This window comes from Zootoca vivipara, chromosome 5 (genome assembly GCF_965207765.1).
Source record: "Zootoca vivipara chromosome 5, rZooViv2.hap1.1, whole genome shotgun sequence".
Taxonomy (NCBI): domain Eukaryota; kingdom Metazoa; phylum Chordata; class Lepidosauria; order Squamata; family Lacertidae; genus Zootoca; species Zootoca vivipara.
In genome coordinates this window covers 23,186,873-23,205,742 of record NC_142588.1, presented here as the reverse complement: position 1 = coordinate 23,205,742, position 18,870 = coordinate 23,186,873, and the positions used below count along the sequence as shown (strand labels likewise).

The window sequence follows — 18,870 nt, the reverse complement described above, 5'->3', positions numbered from 1 at the left end:
CAGCCTTTTTTCCTGGGATGGACATGCTTTTCTCTGGAAATGCTTCAACCTGTACAAAGCATTCACATGACTTGTGGCCTGTTGCATTCCAGTGTTTTCAGAATAATTCCCCCATGATTCTACCCACAAATTATCTGGAGTAGATATTCTGAGGAGAAATTATTCCAAGAGTGCTCTTGAGCTCATGTCCTGCTTGCGGGCTTCTAGAAACATTAGACTGCTGAACTGGAGCAACCTTCGGTCTGATTCTTTAGGACAAAATCCTATGTTCTTATTTAAAATGTTTCCACTCAGCTCTTCTGCCTCAAAGGCTCCCAGAACAGCTGACACAGGATCCATAAAAGCAAGACAGTGGCCTGGTCCACATGTTGCACCAAGCTAAACTATGGCTCTACTGTGACTGCAAGAGTGTGCCGGGTCCCAGGGAGGAGATCATGGTTGAGTCGGTCCGTATTTTACTGCTGCATTGCACTGATCTAAGCAATGACTTGGCATAGCACAAGGGTGCTGAAACTTTTCCAGCCTGAGGATTCTATTCCTTCTGATCAACCTTCCAAGGATCACATGCCGGTGGTGAGCAGAAAAGTGAGTGGAGCCATGAATGTAATTTTTGCCTTTGTACAGAAGGCTAGTTTCTACACAAGCACATGCACCCCTCACTATCTTCCATGCAGGCAAGCAAGAAGCATTATCAGAGTTAAGGACACATTTGAGGTACGAATCAGGGCCAGCGAAGATTGTGGTTGGGAAGAATCCTGAGAGGCCCAGAAGGCCATGTTTTCAGGTACTATGTGCAGAAAGAATTCAGGGAACGCCTGGTGCTTCATCACCATCTTGTGGCTCAAAGGAGAAGTGAATGAAATTGCAATTTTATTTTTTTGCTATTTTACCTCTCTTACGAATAGCGCACTATACTCTCATACCATTCTAACAGCCATGGCTCCCCACCCCAAAGAATCCTGAGAACTCTAGTTTGAGGTGCTGATTTTTTAAAAAATTATAGGGCTTTTAAAAATTGAACTTTAAGAAAAGACAACAACAAAAAGAAATATAGCCAAGGAAGTCATACTAAACCACAATGAAACAAAGCAACAGCTTTATGCAGGAGGGGTGTGTGTAGCTGGTGGTCCAGGCAAACACAGCGTTCAGTAACACAAATAGATCTGAACAAAATAAAAAAAAATTCCTTCCAGTAGCACCTTAGAGACCAACTAAGTTTGTTATTGGGACCCAGGTTGTGATGTGGGTTAAACCACAGAGTCTAGGGCTTGCTGATCAGAAGGTCGGCGGTTCGAATCCCTGCAACGGGGTGAGCTCCCGTTGCTCGGTCCCAGCTCCTGCCCACCTAGCAGTTCGAAAGCACGTTAAAGTGCAAATAGGGACCGCTCCGGCGGGAAGGTAAACGGCATTTCCGTGTGCTGCTCTGGTTCGCCAGAAGCAGCTTTGTCATGCTGGCCACATGACCCGGAAGCTGTCTGCAGACAAACGCCGGCTCCCTCGGCCTATAGAGCGAGATGAGCGCCGCAACCCCAGAGTCGGACACGACTGGACCTGATGGTCAGGTGTCCCTTTACCTTTAAGTTTGTTATTGGTATGAGCTTTTGTGTGCATGATCTGTATATGGTATCCACTTATCTGAAAATCTTCCACTTGTGCTTGTTGAAGGTCATCTCATATGCTGGGAGTTCTTAGTTGTCATCTCATAAGGGTGCTGGGAGTTGTTAGAAGACCCTCCTCACAGAGCTACAATTCTCAGCACCCCTGGCAAACAGCAATTCCCAGGATTATTGGGGAGATTTTGCTGTTAAAGCGGTGTAAGGGTGTAAGATTACTTTAAATATATGGTGTTGGTGTCTGTTTACAAGTCAAAAGTCAATCAACTGTAGCAACATCACTCCGGTAATATCAGTAGCCACATTGGAATCTCCCAGAGAGGGTTTTTTTTTTTTTTAAATGAAAGGCAGTTAATTCTGAGTCTCTCAAGACAAAGAAGAATTTTCTTCCGCCTTCTGGAAGGAAAGTTTTCAGCTGCCTGCCTGCTTCATTGCGGCCTGCCAGGAGCTGGGAAAGACAAGCTTAAATCGGCAGTGAGCTTCGGCACACCTTGTAAGGCACAAACTCTTTCTGGTGCATGGCAGTAGGGGCTGCTTCTCAGGCTTCCTACTTCCAGGGCCTGTTGGGTGGGGCCTGCCTTAGTCACAAGGAGTCACGAAATGGTGGCAGAACTCAGCACAACTGACATCTAATCCACCTCACATCTAATCCACCTTGGATTCTCCCTCTCCTTTTTGACCCAGTGATTTCCTGTCTTGTGGTATTGTGACTCGGCCTCCCCATTTTAGGCAGATTTTGGAAGTCCATAAGCTCTTAAACGAAAAGAAAAGGCTTTTCTTTTTTGTATCTTTTTCTGTTCCCGGCCCCACATCTCTCTTGAGGTGGCCATCTGTGATTTCTTCTCCCGTTCTTTCCCAAACTCGGCTTCTACCTTATCCCCCGCCTCCCCCCCCCAGCCCTTTTGTATTCACTTTCTGCTTCCATAATTGCATTCCTCTCTTATACTCTTCATTTCTATTCCAAGTTTGTTTGATTGTTTATTAAATAAAACAACAACAATTTATTATTTAAACCCCACCCATCTGGCAATACAGCAATCTAAACATTAAAAGCCTCCCTAAACAGGGCTGCCTTCAGATGTCTTCTAAGAATCTGGTAGCTGTTTTTCTCTTTGACATCTGATGGGAGGGCGTTCCACAGGGCGGGCGCCACCACCGAGAAGGCCCTCTGCCTCGTTCCCTGCAACTTGGCTTCTCGCAACGTGGGAACCGCCAGAAGGCCCTCGGTACTGGACCTCAGTGTCCGGGCAGAACGATGGGGGTGGAGACGCTCCTTCAGGTATACTGGACCGAGGCCCTTTAGGGCTTTAAAGGTCAGCAACAACACTTTGAATTGTGCTCGGAAACGTACTGGGAGCCAATGTAGATATTTCAAGGCCATATGGCTGCTGCAGTTACTAAACACACACACACACAGAGAGAGAGAGAGAGAGAGAGAGAGAGAAACCAAAACCGTTCTTCTCATTTCCTTCAGCCTCTCATCTGGCCCCCTCTCCCCTCAGTTGGAGGGCAGACCTTCCTTTCCTCTTCTAAACTTAGCTTTTCTGCCAACCACCTTAGCTCAACATGCAAGAGGTTGCCAGCGCTTCCTTTGCTCCAACCAAAAGGCTGCGGGGCACTGAGGCCTCACTGGAAGTGGCTCAAGGCCCCCATTTGAGCAGCACTGCTGTAAACCCTCTGGAAAGCCTCAGATTGCCATGTGGTATGAAGGGCTGCTTCTCAACAAACACAGGCCAGATACTGTCTTGGGCCTGTGGAACTAATAGTGCAGTTGTTTGGATACTAGCCGCTGTGTATGTTTTACGTGTTCACTTTTAGAGGAAACAAAAACTGATTTTCTAAAGGAGGTTTAACACTGGACAAAGCAATCTTAAACCATGGCAGAGTGACAGATGGACTGCTGTGTCCCAAACCCTAACGCTCACACCACTGAGGTGGAGTGGCTTTTTCCCACATCACCAAACACAGAACTATTTCACAGCTGGTAGGAGAGCTACCAGTGATAGCTTCCAGTTCCCTCTGTGCTGGCAAAGTCCCAGCAGGTGGTCTCCTCAACCTTATAATAATCCCCTCTAGAAACACGGATAAAAGGGTGAGGATAGCATCTCTTTTATGATTACATCTCTTTTATGAGTTCTGTATGCACCGTGCAGCCGTGTCAAAATGCACACGCCTCGGCTATTAAGCCCTTCCTGTTAGGTGGTATCAGTGTTGAGAAAAGATTTGTGAGAGATTGAGGTTCTATGGGAAAATATATTTCTGGCATCCAGGCTCCTATCTGGACTAGATGTTGCCAATCTTTTCTTTCTGTGGGCACTTCTGGAAATTTAAGAAATGTCATGGGCCCCACGCACACACCACAACCTGTGACGTTGGCTACAACAGAATTCTTCTTTCAAGCCTGATTTCAGTGGGGCAAAGGGACTCCAATGGCGTCAGGGAGGGCCTTTGTGTGCACATGTGAACCTGCAGTCACTGGATTGGAAACCCCTGGTCCGGGGAGTGGAATGGTGGCGACCTCATAGCTTTAAAAGTCTTAACTTATGAAAATCCAGATTCTGTGACAAAAGTTCTGCACCAGAAAAAGCAACCTGTATAAATCAAGCATGTAGTGCAAGTGTGCATTAGTTGTCCCATTTTAAAAATATTTTCTGCAAGCCATAGCATAGAACAATATTTTCCGCACAGAACCACATTCACACCTGAATTCTGCAAACAACATAAATGACACACAATAAAGCATGTGTTTGTATATTTTTCTATTTGCATAATTTAGTCTGCTTCCACTAACCATGGTGAGGAGAATTCAGGGCACAGAAATGATAAATCCTGGCTACTGGAAATCACACCAAGCCAGTCTTTGGCTTCCAGTATTTCACCAGATATTGCCTATTCACTTTTACAGTCCCACCCCCTCTGAATAAGAGCTAGAATATTACCAAGAAGAAAGGTGGGATACTCACAATTCGGCACACTATTCTGAACGCTATGACTCTCTAGTTTTCATCTGTAAGCAATGGTATCTCCTGGGTAAGAAGTGGTCTGGGTTGGCAGGAAGGAATAATCGGCAGCTCTGCTAGTTACTTCCCCGTGGAATGCATAAGCTGAATGTCAAGCAGGCTGTGAGCATGTCGGAAGTTATTCTGTGCTGTTTTGTGTGTGCGTGTGCGTGTGTGTTAGGCACTATGGTAACACCACTGGCTATGACACCTCAGTAACTTTTTGTAGCTACAGAGCTGACAGAGTAAAAATTATTGTTAGAGGAGGAAAAATAAACTAGATTATTTCATCTAGATCAGACTAAAGTAAGAATCTGCATGTAATGATACATTTATTCTAATGTACTGAATGGTTGCATGCAGAGTTGCTGAGAAGATGAAGATGACATGGATTGACCAAGGAACATGACATTTGTATCTTCTGACATTCGGCACAGTGGAACTTGATTGATCAGGCTTAGCATGGGAACAGGTGCCTCCATTTCGATCTGTGTAAGTGGAATGTTACTAGCTAATTGTTTCTAATTTGTGACTACATCTGAAAAAGCAAAATAGGTCTTTATTTTATCTCTGAAGATTTTTTTTTTTAAATGCAGAGACTGCCAGAATCAGAAATGCATTCCTGAATATTTGAAGGAGACTTCAGAGGTGTTTGTTTTGTTTTTATTTTATTTTATTTTATTACAAATCATGAACTTGCACTGTCAATTCAATCAGTGTTCTTGTTTTTTCTCCTGACTCCATTTTATTTTCCAACACCCTGATTGATTTCAAGCGTATTTACTTGGAAGCAAGCCCCTTTGATTTCAGTATGATTTGCTCTAAAAAACAACAACTAGTAAAACACAGTCGTTGAGATTCATATTTAATACTGCATTGAAGTGAATTCTGTCCCTACCTGGCTTAGGATGGCATGTGGGAGCTGAGGCTGGTGTTCATAATTCAAATGCAAATGGTCAAAGATGGATGTTCCAAGTTTTATTGCAATTATTCAGTGCTCAGTGGAGAGATTACATTGCAATTTCCCTGGCTCCCTTGAAAACAGGTGTATTTGTCAACAAGGGGTGGTGATCAACTAAGTTTTACTCTGAGCAGACCATTGAAATCAATGGACCTAACTTAGGTTAATTAATTGTTGTGGGTAAAACATGAGTAAAACTTTCTTGACTATCACCTCTGTTTGGGGAACTGCCAAATTAGATAGTTTCACCTGTAAATGCAAGCTTAACCAAGCTCTCACCCTCTTCCTAGTTAGATTAGGCCAAAGGCCCATCTAGTCCAGCATTCTGTTCTCACGGTGCCATTCTCCTGACTTGTGATTCCCAGAACCTGGTATTCAGAAGCTTACTGCCTCCAGCATTGGAGTTCACACATAGCTATCATGGTTAGTGGCTATTGATAGCCCGACCTTTCTTGAAAATCATGAAATTTAGAATTCCAGCAGCTATTATTTCCCAGACATAGCTGATACAGTTTGACTCTTCTTTCTGTTTAGAGCAGAGTAAACATTGCGGGTGGCGCTGTGGTCTAAAGTAAACCACAGAGCCTAGGGCTTGCCGATCGCGACAGGGTGAGCTCCTGTTCCTTGGGCCCTGCTCCTGCCAACCTAGCAGCTCAAAAGCACCCCCCCCCAAATGCAAGTAGGTAAATAGGTACCGCTCCAGCAGGGAAGGTAAATGGCATTTCCATGCGCTGCTCTGGTTTGCCAGAAGCGGCTTAGTCATGCTGGCCACATGACCCGGAAGCTGTACTCCGGCTCCCTCGGCCAGTAAAGCGAGACGAGCGCCGCAACCCCAGAGTCGTCTGTGACTGGACCTAATGGTCAGGGGTCCCTTTACCTTTACCTTTAAAACACAATTAATTCAGTGGGATTCACTCCAAAGTAAAGGTACAAAAGATTGCAGTCTTAAGGCTGTCCATTTCTAGCAGGAATTATATCTCTGCATATTTTTGTCATGGCAACAGAAGTAAACAATCCAGCAGAGGGCATAATTTTACTCAGTTCCGCTGTTATGATCTGTAGAGCAAGAAGAGTATTATGTAAATGACACTAGAGTATTTTGGCCTGAAAGGAATATATAAATAGATGTTTTCAATTTATCAACATTATAAATACTAGCTAATAAGAAAGATCAAGATGTATTAAATTCAGGGTGAGATTTCCAATGTTGATTAATACATGATATTTAACTTACATCTCAGCTACTCACTTTTAGGTAATCTGTGTGATTTTATCTGTTTTAAAATAGCTCCTACCTGTGGCTTTTGGAAAAATTACAAAAAAGTCAAAATTGTATTTCCTTCCTTCCTTCCTTGGAAGAGATCATATTCAAAGCCAATAATCCATTATTTATGCAGAGGTTCCTTTGTACATTAGGAAGAGTAGCCTTTGCTGAAAACCTGCATCATGAAGAATGGATTGTGACTATTTTAGTTTATAATGCAGCTGCAATTTTCTAAAACCTGTAATAAATAAAAATATTAAAATGTTTATTATTATTATTAATTATTATTTAAAAACTTAGTAAAGTTGAGGCATCTGTAAAACTGCCAGTCCTATGTGCAGCTTCTGGGTATTTTGAAGATATTTGGGCATTCTATCAGGCTATAAAGGAACTGCAGATCCTCCCTCTCAGTTTTGCTGAGGAACCAGAAACCTTTAGCTACTCCTTTTCTTGAACTCTGTCCCTTCAACTGGTCATTGCAAGAACCTCACAACTAAAAACTAATGTTTGTCTCATTTCCTCCCTTATCCCTCCCAATCCTTTTTGTGTCATGTCTTTGAGAAGTCAAGACATTTGGCATGGTAGATAAAATCTTAGTCTAATCACTTGGATTTTGATACACTGGTGGTATACAGAACAAACCAATAACTAGAAAAACCAAAGTTTGGAATTATTTGGACGGGAATCTTCTTTCTGACTCAAGTTGCTTTAAAAGGCAATAATGGGAGCAGTGGGAACCTTTGATTTTGCTCTGCTGGCAGAACCAAATTGTCATTGCCAATTTGAGATTCCCCCCCTCCCAATATTTTGTATGAATACAATACATTTTAACCCCATCCCCACAAAAAGCTTTCCAAGCTCATTAGATCTCTTCTGGTTTTTCAGACAATTTCTTTTGCATCAATGGTGCAAAGAGGCCTCAAGAAGGTGTTGCATTTCTTTCTGTTTGTGCAGCAATCGTTATCCTCTGTAGAAATTAAGTACTGTAGAAATAAAGTTGGACCACAACCTCAGAGAACTTTTGGCATTCCTCTTGACTACTCTGCCCAAGATGAAACTCAATATCCTGTTCCTCCCATTGTCAAGCACTTGGTGGGATATTTAGAAGAGTTTGGTAAGTTCATTATCTTTAGCTGAACTTTGTCAGAATGGTTTTGTTCCTTTCAATAAAAATGCTGAGCTCTACACTGAATTTCTGTGGGTTCCTGATCTGGTTAGGAAGCAGCATTTGAAGTGGGGATTTCATGTGACCTGTGGCTCCCTCCAGAACAATTATGACATCATTGATCCTGTGCTCTGCTTCAGGCTTCTGATGAGGGCATGCACAGTGTGACCTAAGAAGGTATGTGTGCATCAGGTGAAGTGTCTATGGTGACATCAATCCTGGGCATGCCCAAAGGCACTTTCTGGGTTCTGAAACAGAGGGTGATATCCAATATTAGTCATACTCTGCTTAGGTTCATTAAAATCAAAAGACAAAAGTCAATTGCTTTCATTAGTGAATCCCAACTCTTTTCTCTACCATTGACACATCTTTAAAGAAAATGTTTGGAGTTTTTTTTTTTTTGCAGAGTTACCTTCTTTTCCTAGGGATATGAGAGAAATCTCAGAAAATTTCCCAATAAGAATGTCTTCTGAGAATTTTTGTTTCAACCCATTTTTTGGGGTGAGTGGGTGAGAGAGAACACAAAATATGTTCTTGGTAACAGACATCTGCCTTACCTCTAGCCATACCATATATTCTTTGCAAATAAGCACTTGTAAAATAATAAAGCAGAAGTTAAGAATAGCAACAAATGATTTTCATGTAGGTAACCTGAAGGAATAGTTATGCAAATTTGTTAGGTACAGAGCGAAGTACCATATTAGAACTGACACCTGGCCTCCCATTGATTTTGACATATCTGGATTGTGCATTTATTCACTAATATTCATAATGTTAAGACACTGAAATGATAAAGTGTTTTAGTGCCATGTACTTCTCATATTACTTAAAGAAAATGTTTTCTTGCTTACAAAGATTAACTATGCTGATTAACTACCAGGTTGTTTAGTTTTGTTGCCATGACAAAAGCATACCCAGAAACCATTCTTACCATAGATGAACAAATTTAGAGATACAGTCATGCATCTGAGATAGTATGTGAGGAAGCAGGTGTTCCCCCCCCCCCTACTTTTTTGGTATTTTTTCAAATCCTAGTGTTCCCACAACCCCCTCCTTCTGCATGGATGTTAGTATGAAAATAAATTTGCTGTTACTATAGGATGTTGCCTATTTCAATAGGTCTGAATCACAAAGGCCTATTTCGGATCAGTGGCTCAGTGACCAAAATCAAAGCGCTGAAGCAGAAGTATGACCAAGGAGAAGAGGTGGATCTTGTTAACGAAGGAGATGTCAATTCTATTGCCAGCCTACTTAAACTCTTCCTGAATGAGCTCCCAGTTGCTGTTCTCCCTGACAACCTGTGCGCCAATATTTTAGCTACTTTTGAAGGTAAAACAAGTACATATTTTTGTTCAAGTGAGCGTGTTGCCACATCTTGGAAAGATACACGTGCAAAGGTTCTTGATCAGGGAGAGGGTTGAAATGGATGATACATATATTTTGGTCTATTCTGTAATTAGAAGCCAGTCTGTCAAACATGACAAACGTCAAACATGAATGAAGGCGTTTGACCTTGGGCATAAGAGGTGCTGAACAAACTCAGAGAATGATGAACACTACGTGGATCTGCTCAAGATTGCAGAATATTCTATTCTGTTCTGTTCTGTTCTGTTCTATAATGGTTTGTGGCCATTGGCATCAATTTGTGTACACTGACTTGCTGTCAGCCTCTTCATCAAGCTTTAAAATTCTTTATCTATATCCTCTTGTGTTCCCCCTTCTTACCCTTTTCACTTCTTCCATGCCTCTCAAACTCACATGTTAATTAACTGCAGGTTGTTCTGCTCTCATCCCTGTGCTTTCAGCTAAATCACTACATACGCCTGGAAAGGTTTTTCCATCTCTGCTCATCAGACCACATTCCTCTTTTCCAATAACCCTCAAGACAAACTTCATTTAGCAAAATCTTTTTGGTATTTCCTAACACCAGTTTGGGGCTGATCTACTTATGCAGAGAAATCATGCAACTTCCTGGAACCTAGTTCAGACTGCAAGTGAGGATTGCATGTTTACATGCTTTCCTAGGTTAAAAAAGCCCCAAACAAAACAGAAAACCTCCAACCCTCTCTCCCTGTGTGGTGATGTCAAGAAGGAGGGTTCTAGATTTCTCCATTCTGAGGACTCCTCCCCCCAACAAATAGGGGAGCATCTCCCACCAGCAGTTTGAAGTGGTGCAAGTCCCAGAAGCCCACTCTGTATGTGCAGATCTTACCTTCCAAGTCCCGGACTGCAGAATCCGGGACCGGCAGCCGTGTGACACCGGAAGTTGCGTTGACGTAACTTCCGGTGTCGCTTTGCCCTTCTATGGGCACCAAAAATGGCCGCTGCCGGCTTCGAAAGTCGCTTGTACGCATGTCAGGAAGTGCGTCGACGCAACTTCCGGTGTCGCTCCGCCCATCTATGGGCACAAAAAATGGTCGCTGCCGACACCGGAAGTCGCTTCTATGCACTTCCGGACATGCGTAGATGCGAATTTTGAAGCCGGCGGTGGCCATTTTTTGTGTCCATAGAAGGGCAAATTGGAAAGAAAAAAAATGGCCGCCGGCAGGAGAAAATAACGGAGAAAAACAGGAGACGAAGTGATACGGGGGACCACCGGGAAAAGATAAGTAAAAACGGGGGTTTCCTGGGGAAAACGGGGTACTTGGCAGCTATGGTGCAGATTGTGTGGGAATGTTCAGGGATGTGGATGAGGAGATATTGTTTAATATGTCCTCTCCCCGCTTGTGCTAGCAAGCACCAAACTTTAGCAGAGTAAAAACATTCCCCTTTTGCAAAATGCACAGCAGAAAAGCGTTTGCGCAGGCTTGATTTAAGCCTGTAAAATAAAGTGTATTTTCCTGGTATTTTCCCCTTTATCCCTCTTAAAAGAAAAGACACGACACAATGTTCTTAAAAGTATGAAAGATGTTTACTTACAATTTTCCTAAGATACAGCATACTCAAGAGGTAGATTTGTTTAGGTAAAGGTGATATATACATGTGAAGTTCACTTATAAGAAGTGAGACTCCATCTCATCTCTCTCTAGGCTGGAGGCCTTGAGAGAGAGTAACCTCACTAGATGTTGAGTCCTTGAAGTGAAGTGGTCCAAGAGTCCATGAGTAAGAGTAAGAGTCCAAGAGAGGGAAATGGCTTCTGGCTTCTGAATTTATCTACCGCCTTTCCCATCTAATTAGCATGTGGAGGAACAGGAAACTAGGCTTAGTCATGTGTTCCTCCTCAGTCCTCCAAGTGGACTATCTAGGGATTGTTGTGACTTGACTGCATTTAACCCTTTGCATCCCACAGATTGGCCATCATTTGTTTCTCTCCTACCCACTGACTGTCTCTGTGTCCATTCCTGCTATTCATGATCATTGATCACAAACATTTGTCCTTTCTCAGTTTTGTCGGTGTAACATAGAGTTGGGTTTGCGTGTTACAAAGAAGCTGCAATAGTGGAAGCCGAGGTGGTTTGTGCACCTTGCACTTTCTGCAAAACGGGAACTTACATGTCTCTCCCATGGGGAGAATTTCAAGAGCATGTGATGCTCATACACCTCATTGTTGCACAGGATGTCACTCATGTTTATGCTGTTAATGCTTCTCTGCCACCCATCCAGGCAGTGGCCATCTTACCTCAGTACAAAACACCTTGCACATGCTTGATACTCAGTAAGTATGAAACACTATCAATAATAACTACAACTTATGCTAACCTTAGTTAATGATTAACATTTAATTCTTCACAGATAATAAAAACTACATGGCAGAATGCACAAGATGTCTAAAAAGGCTATTAAGCAGCCTACCGAAAGCCCACTATAGCCTTTTCCATTTCCTTATTAGATTTCTGGTCAAAGTGGCAGCATATAGCGATGTGAATCACATGACAATGGAGAACCTCGCAATTGTTTTTGGCCCCGCCCTTTTCCGGTAAGATGTTGTTATGATTGCTGTATAATGTGTAAGTTCCCTTTTCCTGTGATATAACTTTCCTGGCTACATTCCTTTAGTCTCCAGGCCAGGGCTTGGATGTTCCCTCTAAGAAGCCCTCAACCTTTCTTAGATATGTTATGTCTAGAAATGCATGCAAGAGAGAAGGATTCTAGCCTAGTTGAGATACTGATTTTCCATTTACAGGGAGTTGTTCCCACAAGGGAGCTTTCAAACTTATTTCACTGCCTGAAGTGGGATAGCTAGGGATCATGGGAGTTGTAGGCCAAAACATCTGGAGGGCCGCAGTTTGGGGATGCCTGGTTTACGCAAATGTTTTTGCTGGTTGTGTATGCTGGTCCCGAGGGTAACATGCTTAAACTGACTTAAAATGCAAGTGTCCTCTTAATTTCCATGTGCCTTATAAGTTTGTAAGTAATGGCAGAATTATTTTTTCATGGCAGTTTGTTCGCCATGTTCAGTCTTGGAGCTCCTCCAGATGTCCTTTTTATTGTGCATTCATGATGATGTGTGTTCATCAGGGCTGCTATGCACAATTCTGCTTTAATTACTGTTTTTGCTTGCAGAAGTTTTAGGGCATATGTACTGCTTTAGTTTCCATGCATCAGTGCATGTCCCATAACTTCTAACTGAAATCCTGTAACTTTCCATACCACAAATGTTCTGGTTTATTTATTTATTTTATCCCGCAATTGTCATGCTATAGTGCAAGAATGTCCCTCTAAATGGCCGTATATTGGGGGAGCATTGCGGAACAACTTACAAAGTAGAAATTATGTGTGGCTGGTGCAGTCCACCACCACTGTTGCAGTCCAATGACATGCTGCAGAGTACACCTGCAAAATAGAAAATTAAAGAAGAAACACACATGGAGGAGACCTTGGTCCAACTAAAATCAGAGTTACCAAACTGCATCTACTGTACTTTGAAAGTGGCCGCCCAGAGTGGCTGGGGAAACCCAGCCAGATAGGTGGGGTATAAATAATAAATTATTATTAGTATTATTATTCCTTGACATTTTCCCCTCTGTGGCTATCCGCTCTCCCAGCCTGTCTGCTGGGGGCCTTGACTGCATTAAATTATCACTTAATTACAGTGAGTGACAATTTAATATTCAGCTTCAGAATTTATATGGGCCTGAGAGGATGCACAGCATTAGACTATGAAGTATGCCACCATTTTACAACCCTCTTTTGATGTACCATAACTTACATAGCCTTCATAATTACACCAATAATAGCTTTATTGAATTAACAGCAGGACCAAACACCCAAATATTTTTAATGTCTGGATTAAACAGAAACTTACTGTTTACAGTATCATTAAAAATGAATGAATCTCTTCCCCACCACCACAACATTTGCATTTTCCATTAGAGAACATCATTGGCCATGTTATATATAATGCACACGCTGTGTGCATGCTGTGATCTTTAGTTTCTTGCAACATTCGGATGACTTTAGCATGGAGTTACCAGATTTTATCCAGATATTTTAATAACAGTTTTATTATACATAGAAATAACTATTGCCAAAGCAGGATAGCAAGCACAATTCCTAACAATAATTCAGGTTAGAAGTATGCCACATCAAATATGTATTGACTTGTTAACAAGCGCAGAAAAAGCTTCTTTCTTTTTCTCTCCCTCTCCTTATGCCAAGTTCAGCAAAAATTGCCACTGTTCTCACACAAGTGTGTGTGATAAATGCACATTTATCTTTTCATTTCCTCCTTTTATAAAACATAGTGGCAAGCACTTAAAACATTTATGTTCTGTAAGTTCCTTTCTAATGACCACCAGACTGGGTGGTTGATGATTCATAGAGCTAGACTATGAGGACCATTAAACTGATGGCATTCCATTTTCTTTTTTCCTTTTCAGAATACCTTGCAGCCCCTCGGCTCCTGAAAAACAAACCGTATGCAATGCCATTCTCCTACATTTTCTTCAGCACCATGAGGAACTATTTGCGGACTGCCCTGACACTCATTTCTCACTGACAGAGGCAGGTGACCCTCAGGTAAGGAGCTATTAAGGGCGACTGCGTCAACAGATAATTTCTCATTAACTCCTAGGTATGTATTTCTCTCAACTTCATTGTGAAGTCACCCCATGGTCAATGCTTGCTTAATCAGTAGCACAGCGAGTGCAGGTGAGAAGCTTGATAATTTCCCCTGCCAAAGAATACAAATAATCAACTTTAAAGAGAATGTTGTTTAAGCTGAAGGCGCTAATAAATTGTCCCAGGGCAAGTGAGTTCAAATCTTTTTTTGGGGTCTAGTTTCATGTAAGAATCTTAAATACAGTGCACTTTATAACTATGATATATCTGGTTTAATAGTGGAATGATGTATATTATGTTGTAATTACATAATCAGTCAAAATGAAAAACTATATATTGTGTGGTGGGGGAAAGCTTTTAAAAACTAGGGGAAAGGGTTCCAGCCTTGTCTTTTTATTGACAAGCTGATTTTCTAGGTGTAAAGATGTTTTTAGGAGAAGCGGCCATTCAAACATAGAGTCCTTTACCTGTATAAGAGGTACAGTCAAGAGACAGTTTTACCATTTGATAAGCTGTTTGTGTGAACTCAGCTGCAATGCAGTTTCGATTCTGGGGGTTAATGACAGAGGACATATATGCTGCTAATATATGGTGAAGGGGGGTGGGGAAAAAATTATTTCCAGTAGCACCTTAGAGACCAACTAAGTTTGTTATTGGAATGAGCTTTTGTGTGCATGCACACTTCTTCAGATACCTTCAGAAGTGTGCATGCACATGAAAGCTCATTCCAATAACAAACTTAGTTGGTCTCTAAGGAATTTTTTTTATTTTGTTTCGACTAGGGCAGACCAACACGGCTACCTACCTGTAACTAGGGGTTGAAAATGACCCTTTGATCTCTCTTGCACAATTATATATCTATTATAAAGAATAGGTTATTAAAAGTTTTCAACGTAACATCACTCTGCTCCATCTCCCCACTTTCCCTCTTATTTCCGCCTCACCATCCCATTCCAATCATTTGTACGCTTTCCCCACAGATTCTCTCCCCTGCCCCACTGTCCCAAGGGCCGACACAACAGACAGAGGAAATCCATCATCCATAATGTATGCGACAAGCAACCTCAGACTGGCTGGCCCCTTCCCTCCACTTGGTGTCAGTATTGCGTTTTTGAATCTCACTGTTCCACTTGGTGGCAACTGGCTGGATTCTGATTCACAGTTTTCAAGGTCTTTTTTTTTTTTACAGTTTGCCCCTTCTTCTGTTCACATGTACAGCAATGTCATCATGACTGATTTATAACAAGTCAAGGGAAATGTTTGGATAATCAGATGCTTGGGTACATAGGTGTGCAAATTTATATCCTTAATGAAAACACTGAAATGCAAAGAACATTCAGACAATGAAGCATTAGGAACATGAGCTAAATGCCCCTCCGTAGCTCCTGTAATGGGGGAGCTGTAAGACTCTGCAAGGGCTTCCTCTCAAGGAAAGGCCTTTTCGAAGCCTCACCACTGGGCAGGAAGAGCCTGGCAAACTCCACAAGGACTTCCAGAATGCCTCCCTCTTGCTGAGAGGGAGGCATTCCGGAGAGCTTTGCCACTGCCCCTATCAGCCCCTAGGGATGGGGAGGACTAGTTGCAATCAAAATAGGGGGTGAATCAGTTCCTACTCTACCTCCTATTTCCAACTATATGTGATTATTCCTTAGTAGCATCTATAACTTTGGCCCACTCATTGATTTGACACGTGAAATGACTTTTAAAACAAACAGTTAAATGTGCATAGGCAGTATCATGCCAAACGCACAAATCCTATTGCTAACAAAAGTGTCTGACCTCTGTTGATAATATTACTATAGCTATTGAGGGGTGGGTGGGTATGTATGTGTATCACAACAAACGGCTCTTCCCCTTTTTTTCTGAAGGATGGATTCAAGGCTGGGCCTTTGGATGTTGATAAATCTTGCCCCATCCCTTTGAAAACTCTTTGGGGATGACTGTCAAATCCCTGACATGTTTTTGGTTATAGGATGGTTACTGCCATGCTCTGTCAGTTAAATGTTACTAGCTGCACTTTCCCCCTTGTTTCTGGAAGGCTAATGCTGTAGGCTGTAGTGTGATTCTCTCTCTCTAGATGCTGTTGTTTGCCATCTGTCTCTCGTTTGTTCCAAGAGGACAAATTACTCTAGGTTCTGTGCTAATCCAAAGCAATAGGCAGTAACATTTCTACTCCCCTCCACAAAATCTCTCCAGCCATCTAGAACGATGCACAATTGGAATAGTTTCCACTGATAATACCTTCGGAGTTTAGGAAAATTGTTTCACAAAGAGAAGCAAACAAAGCTCGGGTGAATTTCCACTGTGACTCTGCAAGAGATGTCATTATATCCCCGTTGTCTTTATTTCTCGGTGTTCTGAAAGCACCTAGGAATTAAGTGCTCTTGAGTATGTGAGAAAGGGGAACTTGAGTGCAGTTTCTCACATGTGCATGCTTAAGTGTCTGGAGACAGAGCTCTGCAGAGAATGACACATTGCAGGCACATTTTGCTACTGGTCAGCACCCCTCCAAGAAACCTTGGGTGACGGCTGTGGGCTGGGCCAGCAAATGTCAAACTCTGAGTCATTTCCAGAGCTGTTTTCTACCCCATTGCTTTTCACTTGCTTACCTCTCCCTCCCTCCCACTTCTTTCCTTCAACCCATTCCCATTTTTCCAAAGATTCCCTTCATCCACCCCCACTCCTACTTTGTGCTTCCCAACAGAAGATACAAGCTGCCTCCCACAGGGTCAGGCTTTTCCGCCACCCTATTGACTTCAAATCTGCCCAACACAGGCAGAAGCTTTGCCTCTGGTGGAAACTGTCTCCATTTAATGGGAGAGGCCAGCCATTGAACTAGAAACCTGCAAGCTGTGGTCCCTCCTATTTTCTGCTGGGGCTTCTCCTCTTGCTCCTAGAATAGAGGCTGCAGTTGGTGTGGATCGGATTCTGACAGCGAAAGGTCAGCACAGCTGAACCATGCCTGTCCACACCACCTTTCCCTTCCATCTTCTATTGTTTTAAATGGATTCTCTTTTCTCCTAACTGATTTCACACACACACACACACACACACACACACACACACACACACACACACACACACACCTGTTTATTTATCCAGTGGGTGTCATGTTAATTTTATACCCCGGGTGCCAGATTCCGTTAGGCTCCCCCTGCAGACACGCACACACTCTTTTCTTGTTCCAAAATACGGAGCCGTATTTGGAAGAATGCAAGAAGCCAGATATGGAGGCAGTCAAAATTAATTTCTCCCTTCCCCTCCCGCACTGCCAATCTCTGGGAACAAAATGAATAGCTTTGACTTAGAATCCTTTTCACTGGTCAGGTTGAGTGGAACCTTCTAAAAATAACAATATATTCTATTTTGCTGCTGCTGTAACTACTGCACAAATTCTTTTATCAACACAGTTAATATTTGCATATTTCTCTTAGGAAATATAACAAGGAGTCTGCCAACTCCATCGAGCAAAGGGAATATTTTCTGAATTCAGCCGCTTTTTTATAATCATTATTTCTGCTTCAAGTCTGACCTTCACATCCCTCAACACGAAATCCATGTCAGTAAAGTCCCTGTTATTTGATCTTACATTTACAGGTGCTGCCTTTGCATAGAGCAGTACTAGACATTGCAAAATAAATAAATAAAATAAATCAACAACCACCAAAAAACCAACAGCACCCCACCCCCCGGCTGAGTTTTCCTCTTCCTCTCTTTGGGATTTGGCCTGCCTCATTCTGGATGTTGTTGGTTTGAGTGTTTCTCTGCCCCTGATAGTCCTGTAGAAATCGGGACATGTGGTAAATGGGAGCAGATGTTATAGAGCGGGGCAGGGGAGGAGGAAGAACTTGGCATGGGGCTGCTCTTTTTGGCAGTAGCAGCTCTGTATTTTGTAACATCTAGGTACAAACACACACTGGTTCCACTTGGCTTGGTCCCATGAGGCTGTTTTATGTGTGTGGATACTGCAGCCTCCCACACAAAGCCAGTGGCACAAGTCTTTCTCAGGTGACTTCAGTCTCAGTGGTACAGATAAATAACAGCTTGTGGGCAGATACCTAGCAGCCCACCAACCCCTTTACAATATACCTCTGGTTGGTCTCTCTGATCTTCTAATGGGGCCTTTCTGATACGAAAAATGACGGGATGCAATTTTATAGCATCTTGCAAGCAGGCCTTTTCAGTAGTGGCACCACTCTCTGGAACATAAACCATGTGATGTTCATGTGGTAGCAGTACCTTCTGAAGACCCATCAATTTATGCAGGCTTTCTCTGGCCTGTAAGCTTCATTGCACTGCTCCATTTTACTGATGTATTATTTGCTTTTATTGATATGTTTTTTTTGTATTTTGGTTAACTGTTGTAATATAGATCTTTTAAGGATCTTACTGTTTCATGTGAGCTGTTTAGAAACGTCACTCATTAACTGGCACATAGATATTATAAATAAAAATGAATAATATGGGCTGAAATATTTGTGGACTGTGTAAGTGTGTGTGTGTGTGTAAATATTCTCTGGGAGAGGTAGAATTCACCAGGAGTTTGGGTGAGGGCAAACAATAATTTTCTCAGAAAACTCTCTCCTGAAAAATATTGGCTCACATCATCTTGAATGAACCTCTGTTGTTAGTTCATATTGGTGAACTGCATAATCGTATATGTAGCCTGTGTGTGTACATGTGCCCAGTTTTGATGGAAATATAGAACTACACTCATATATATATATATATCTCCATACCTTGGTGGAGGAAGTGTCTCCTCCCAGCTGAAGGGATCAGTGCCTGCATTTTCCTTCTACAGTCATACCTTGGGTTAAGTATGCTTCAGGTTGAGTACTTTCAAGTTAAGTACTCTGCGGACCCGTCTG

General features: G+C 42.3%; 1 protein-coding gene across 3 annotated transcripts; it reads left to right on the top strand.

Moving 5' to 3' along the window:
• Nucleotides 1–673: 673 nt before the first annotated feature.
• LOC118096321 (protein FAM13A-like) lies at nt 674–18,475 on the top strand. Of its 3 annotated transcripts, none has more exons than XM_060274976.2 (7): nt 674–784; nt 4,976–5,104; nt 7,792–7,951; nt 9,122–9,331; nt 11,735–11,918; nt 13,822–13,960; nt 14,983–18,005. In XM_060274976.2, exons 2-7 carry the CDS (start codon nt 5,075–5,077, stop codon nt 15,046–15,048), a joined length of 789 nt encoding a protein of 262 aa, XP_060130959.1. In that variant the 5' UTR covers nt 674–784; nt 4,976–5,074; the 3' UTR covers nt 15,049–18,005. The 3 variants fall into 3 exon arrangements, 2 of the variants coding, with proteins under 2 accessions (XP_060130959.1, XP_034993877.1); XR_015950161.1 differs by lacking the exon at nt 674–784 and having other exon boundaries at nt 4,926–5,104; nt 14,983–15,098; nt 17,437–18,475; XM_035137986.3 differs by lacking the exon at nt 674–784 and having other exon boundaries at nt 4,926–5,104.
• Nucleotides 18,476–18,870: the final 395 nt, after the last annotated feature.

Coding starts and splice junctions, on each gene's coding strand:
- LOC118096321 (XM_060274976.2), top strand. CDS start 5,075: ATGGGAACAGGTGCCTCCATTTCGATCTGT. Junction 9,332..11,734: donor TATTTTAGCTACTTTTGAAG/GTAAAACAAGTA, acceptor AATTCTTCACAG/ATAATAAAAACTACATGGCA. Junction 11,919..13,821: donor TTTGGCCCCGCCCTTTTCCG/GTAAGATGTTGT, acceptor TTTCCTTTTCAG/AATACCTTGCAGCCCCTCGG.